Source organism: Balaenoptera borealis (assembly GCF_965194805.1).
Source record: "Balaenoptera borealis genome assembly, chromosome: 20".
NCBI classification, from domain to species: Eukaryota; Metazoa; Chordata; class Mammalia; order Artiodactyla; family Balaenopteridae; genus Balaenoptera; species Balaenoptera borealis.
In genome coordinates this window covers 2,425,858-2,431,857 of record NC_138879.1, presented here as the reverse complement: position 1 = coordinate 2,431,857, position 6,000 = coordinate 2,425,858, and the positions used below count along the sequence as shown (strand labels likewise).

Here is a 6,000-nt window from a genome sequence, read left to right as displayed (position 1 = left end):
GCGCACAGCCGCTAGGGTCGGGGCGAGGTCACGGGGAGGGCGTGACCTCTGGTTGACCCGCGAGCCGCCCCGCCCCTCCCCCCCTAGAGGGCGTCTTGTGCCCGCGGGCCCCGCCCGGCGGGACTCCCAGGGGTGCGGCGCTGCCAGCGAGCAGCACGCGTGGTGTGTCGTTGAGGCTCCTCGGGGAGGCCGGCATCTCCCGGGACCCCCGCCCCGTGCCCCCTCCCCGTCCCGCCCCCGAGGGGCTGCCTCTTTCTTGGCCTCTGCCCGCCCTCCAGGTTCGGCCCGGTTCCGATTCCACCCGGGAGCTCGGGAGCTGGCGAACCGAGGGCGACTCCCTCGCCCGCAGCCCTCGCTTCCCTGGCTTCGCAGACACGGCCTTGTTCACAAGCGGAGGTCGGAAGCCGCGCGCCACGGTCCCCGCCCCGCGCTCTGGTGATTCTCGAATATTCCAGACCCTCGACCAGCAAAAGGTTACGACTTCCCCCCAGAGGCTCAGCGGCTGGCTGGCACGTTTCAGCAGTCAAGTGATTTCTGCTGAGATTGGGCCTCTGACTCGGGGGAGGACGGACGGGCCGACGGTCTCTGGAAGTTTCCATGAAGCCAAGACGGAGGGTGCTGAGCTGCCCCTCCCCCCGGGGGCTTGGGTTTGCAGGGGAGACGGTGGATGCACCTGGTAGATGCACCTGCCGGGAGCAAAGGGGCAGACCTCGGGCCCAGGACCCAGAGGGAGGAAGCAGGCTAAGGAGACGATTGAGAAAAGAGAGCTGGAAAGGGGGCCTCCTGCACGGTCGGTGGGGATGCAGACGGGTGCAGCCGCTGTGGAGACCAGCGTGGAGGCCCTTAAAAACCAAAGACAGAGCCGCCGTGGGATCGTGCAGCGCCACTCCCGGAAGTACCTCTGGAGAAGACTCTTAACTCGGAAAGGTGCGCGCACCCCAGTGTTCATGGCGCGCGGTGCTGTTCGCAGTAGCCGAGACGGGGACGCCGCCTCCGTGTCCATCGACAGAGGACTGGGTCAAGAAGGTGTGGCGCATACATGCGGCGGAATGCCGCTCCGCCCTAAAGAAGAATGAAATATTGCCATCTGCAGCAACATGGGTGGACCTGGAGAATGTTACACCTAGTGAAGTAAGTCAGAGAAAGACAGATATTACATGATGTCACTTATATGTGGAATCCAAAAATTAATACAAATGAATCTATATACAAAACAGAAACAGACTCCCAGGCGTAGAAAACAAACTTATGATTACCAAAGGGAGAAGGCGGGGGAGAGGGATAAATTAGGAGTGTGAGTTGTTTGTTTGTTTGTTTGTTTTGGATGAGTGGTTTGTGGGATCTTAGTTCCCCAGCCAGGATCGAACCCAGGCCCTCGGCAGTGAAAGTGCCAAGTCCTAACCACTGGACCGCCAGGGAATTCCCAGCAGTATGGGATTAACAGATACACATTACTATTTGTAAAATAGATAAGCAACAAGAATTTACTGTAGAGCACAGGGAACTATATTCAATATCTTGTAATAACCTATAATGGAAAAGAATCAGAAAAATATGCATATATAAAACAGAATCATTTTGCTATACATCTGAAACTGACACAATATTGTAAATCAACTATACTTCAACTAAAAAAAGAAATATAAAAATATTAGCTATCTGAGACGTGTACCGAGGGGGCTGGGTTAACGTCACGTAGCGTGGTCATCCGTTAAGTCCAAGTTTGGAGGGTGTAAGCACTGTGACCCTGTAGCAGTGCCGCACCGTCATCAATGCACAGAGGCCTGGAACCGAAAAGGTTGGCTCCTGTTATACACGTGGAACAGAGGCCTGTGCATTTTTTGTCACCTGTCCAAGGCACATAGCCGGTGAGCGACAGCTTGGCATATAGGCCTCAGACTCCTAACCCTGTAAGCGCTTCACTGCACCATACTGGAGATTACAATCCTTAAAGTTACGGAAATAGAAAAATTATCCTTTCGGTTTAGTTACTAAGAAAGTGTGTGTGTATTATGATATAATTTCAGTTGTTTTTTCCACCCGTTAAATATTGTCAATAATGTCTGGGATTGGAGCTAGGTTAAATATTTGGTGTTTTCCTGTTCATGGACTTTTACTTCAAGCAACGAGTGGGAAAACAAGACGAGAAATGTGACTCACAACAGGGAGGGAATGCAATTAAAGTCAAAGGAAACATTTATTTCTATATTCTTAATGAAAACGGTGATCGCCTGAATAGTCTCCGAGTGCGTCACCCTCTCTCTGTCCTTCACTTTCATGAGTGGTTATTAACTTGTGTACACATCCCAAGAAATGTATTGATTACAGTTAAAATCGTGTAAGGAGATTTTCAGGGTTGATAAACAGGGGTTATTTAAATTCTGAGAACATCCAGCATTTGTAGCTAAAAAAAAAAATTCTGCCCATCTAGTCTAAACTATTAAGCTATTTAAATGAATGTTAGATATCGTTGTTTTTATTAGCATAATTTTCACAGTGGTAGTTAAGAGTGAGTGGGTTTGGAGTCCAGATGCTGTTCTGGACTCACGTATTGGCTCTGCCTTTATTTGAGCATCTGCAAATTACTTCGCCTTTCAGTCTCGCATTTCGAATCTGTAAACTGTGTACAAATATAGTACCAACTTCACAGGTTTGCTTTGAGGGTAAATAAACTAATTCATTTTAAACCCTTAGCATACCTTCTAGCACATAGGAATCAGCCAGTACAGAGAACCACTTAACTGAAGTGCAGTGAAGTCTTCGGTAAAGTTTTCTCATGTAAATTACTCTGATTTCTGAGATCCTCAGTTTCTTTCTCTGTTCAACTTCCTTTCTTTTGAATCTGCTTGCTCTTGGCGTGGCTGTTGAATTTTTAATCATTCAAAGTTAATATGGACTTACTCAGAACTGGGGGTTTTGTTTCTCCCTTTTTGAATCTGATCACTTTTTTGCATATGCCAGAAAGAGTAATAAACACATACCACGTGACACACACTTAGGGACCAATCCACAGCTGCATCCTTCCTGGGGCACAATTGGACTAGAAGAAAGACCTGGGAAAAAAACAACTTATCAAGTAAAGAATGTGTTTGGCAGGGTTTTTGCACACAGACCATGGCCTGTTTTCAGAAGCCAAACTGAATGAAAACAGCTTTAAAAGAGGCAAACATTTGTGAAAAAGTCCTTGAAGGATTCTTAACTGTTCTTCTGGACAAAAAGAAACTAGTGAATCAAAGGTGCTTCTCAGTTCGTCACTCCTGTTTTCCTGACAGTAAGTCAAACTTGTTGTTTTTACCTTTTACTCTGTATGGTAATTAAGGCACAAAGGACATAGCCAATGCCAAGCATCTTGACTGACATTGTTCAATTATTATATTGTTCTGATATTTCTAAATTATTCTGTATTTTATATTGTAGACCTAATGAGTGATTTAATTTTTTAAACTCAGTAAAATAGTATTTTAGCATGATAGTAAAATGGAAGATAGACTCAGAAGTGTGTGTAAATATAATTAATATTGTTGAGTGTCAGACTTAACACTTCTCAGATTGGCCGTCTGAGAATTTGCAAAGTTTAACTTCTTGGGAATGTGTATGCGTTAGGACAAGTTGCTTCTCCCTGTGGTTTCCTTTTTCATGAAGATGGGTGTTTTCCCTTAGACACTTTCTCAAGTTAGAATTTAGAGATGATTTTGGTATTTGGTAGCTTTAGCTTTTCTTTTTATAAAAAAAAAGGAAATCCAGCAAGTTCTCTAAACATTGTAATTTGTATATAGCATCAACATTTATTCGAATGCATTTAAGTCACCAGAGCTGTGATACCAAATGATCATCTTCGGAATTTTAAACTGAAAACACAGAAGGATCCCTGTTACCCATCATGATGATCTGTACACACGTCATATACTCCAATCATACTAGCTAACCAATGTTTCTGGTTTTTATCTGTATGTATCTGACATACTTACTTCTTAAAGGGAGACCCATGAGTTTAAAGAGGAGAAATGAGCTCTTTGCGATTCTAGGAATGACTGTGAAGTGATTCAGCTTTCCTTTACTCAGTGGTTTCCTAGATGTCATCAAATAAGCACGCAAAAGCGACCCTTTCAAAGTGCAGACTGCTGCTTGCGGGCAAATCTCTGACGGACAGAAAACTGGAGATGGTTTTATTTCTGTTATACCTTTTTTAAAAAAAACTAAGTCAAGGGCAAAGTGTGTTTTGGATTCTAAACGTTACTAACGTCTTATTCTCTGATTTACTTTATCTTTATTTATTTATTTAAAAATTTTTACTGGCGTATAGTTGATTTACGATGTTGTGTTAGTTATTTACTCCAGGTTGTTGTAATGTCAAGATGCGGCAGAAAACTTTACTTTTGAGACAAGACACACTCATCTGGCTCATAAGCAAAGCCTGGAGAGAAAGGCCCACAGGCAGGATATTTTACATTCATTAATATTTTATACTCTTTAAAAACTAGTGAATGTGTGTTACTGTAATGTCAAATAAGGCATTCAACGAGGGCATCTGGGAGTATGTCTTCAAAGTGTTCAGAAGCTTTTTTTGGTAACTGGATTTTTTTTTTTTTCTTTTTTGCTCTTTTTCTCGCCTGGTTGTTGCTGTGTGATATTTACTGTCTCTTCTCTCGATGAACAGGACAAAATGATTAAAAAAGAGAGGCACGTGTGTCAACAAACTCAGGCCCTTCGGTCTAAGAATTTTCTTAAAAAATGGAGAATGAAAAAAGAGAGCTTATTGGTATGGTTCAGAATATATATTTCACCATATTTAGTGAATGAAAATCCATCATTTCATATTATGCCATTTTTATTGCTTTTTGATGTTCACACATTCTATGGGCTAGTTGATTTGGGGTTGTAAACATAATATTTTGCAAATGTTGCAGAATAGGATAATATTTATGTCAAAAGGTGAAATTAACTAATGGGCTCATATGTCAGTTCCTGAAAAACAAAGTAAGTAACATTTTATTGAATAGAGCTAGCCATTCTCCAAATAAGTAATCCACTTGAATCTGTGGAGTGATTCGGATTTACCCTGGGCAAACTTCAGTAGTAGGAAAAAAAGAAATTTTAAAAAGCCAGGCAAAATGAAATAGATTTTAATGGTTGAATCATAACACTCTACTGACGACATTTTGATAAGATTCTGTTCATTGGTAGGGCTGGGGGAAAAAATTATGAGCAACAATTAGGGAACGTGGGGGGATTTGTTGTGAAGACTGTGCTTTTAGAACCATAAGAGTGGTTTCAGGGTCCAGATCACTGACTGTCAGCATCTTTGCACTCTCTTTAGTTTCTAGGACAAGGACATATGCGCATCAGGACAAAGAGGTTTGCTCTATGTTCCCATGAGGTCTATCTGGGGCCACCTTGGCCACAAAGAGGCTGTGTTCTGTTGAAAAATAGCCAATAACATTTCTTTTTTCTATTAAAAAATTTTTTTTAATTTTTTTAAAAAGTTTTAAATTTTATACTGAAGTATAGTTGATTTACACTGTTGTGTCCGTTTCAGGTGTACAGCAAAGTGACTCAGTTATACGTAGACACATACCTATTCTTTTTCAAATTCTCTTCCCACTTAGGTTGCCAGTAACATTTGGATGGGAGCTAGCAGAGCGCACGTCATCCTTAGCTCCTAAAGCAATTCAATTCTAATCTTGTAGTGGCTATGTTGATAAAGGGTACACTTACAGTGATCACCCAACGTAACCTTTAAAAGAACTTATTAATAATGTTTAAAATCGCAAAATGCAGAAACGCTGGTCCAATGAACTCACATCCGATCCTGTTCACCCACCTGCTAACATCCTGCCATGTTGGCTTCCTCTCCCCATCTCCCCTCAACTCCCCTCTTAAAATATAGGACACTGGACTGCTAAAGGCTTCAGCTGGCACCTACAAAAATTAAGGGCATATTCTCCTTCGTGACGGCTAGGACACGTTATAAAGTTAGCAATAATTGCATAACATCATCGG

The 6,000-nt window shown here is 42.6% G+C and overlaps 1 protein-coding gene across 1 annotated transcript in view; it reads left to right on the top strand.

Annotated features, from left to right (window-relative positions):
• The first annotated feature begins 555 nt into the window (after positions 1–555).
• The window catches only part of LOC309619358 (ATP-binding cassette sub-family A member 6-like), a 32,911-nt gene continuing 27,466 nt past the window's right edge, over positions 556–6,000 (top strand). Inside the window, 1 exon segment of the mRNA XM_082374464.1 lies at positions 556–4,878. Within this exon segment, the coding sequence (XP_082230590.1) occupies positions 4,664–4,878 (215 nt within the window). The 5' untranslated portion in view covers positions 556–4,663.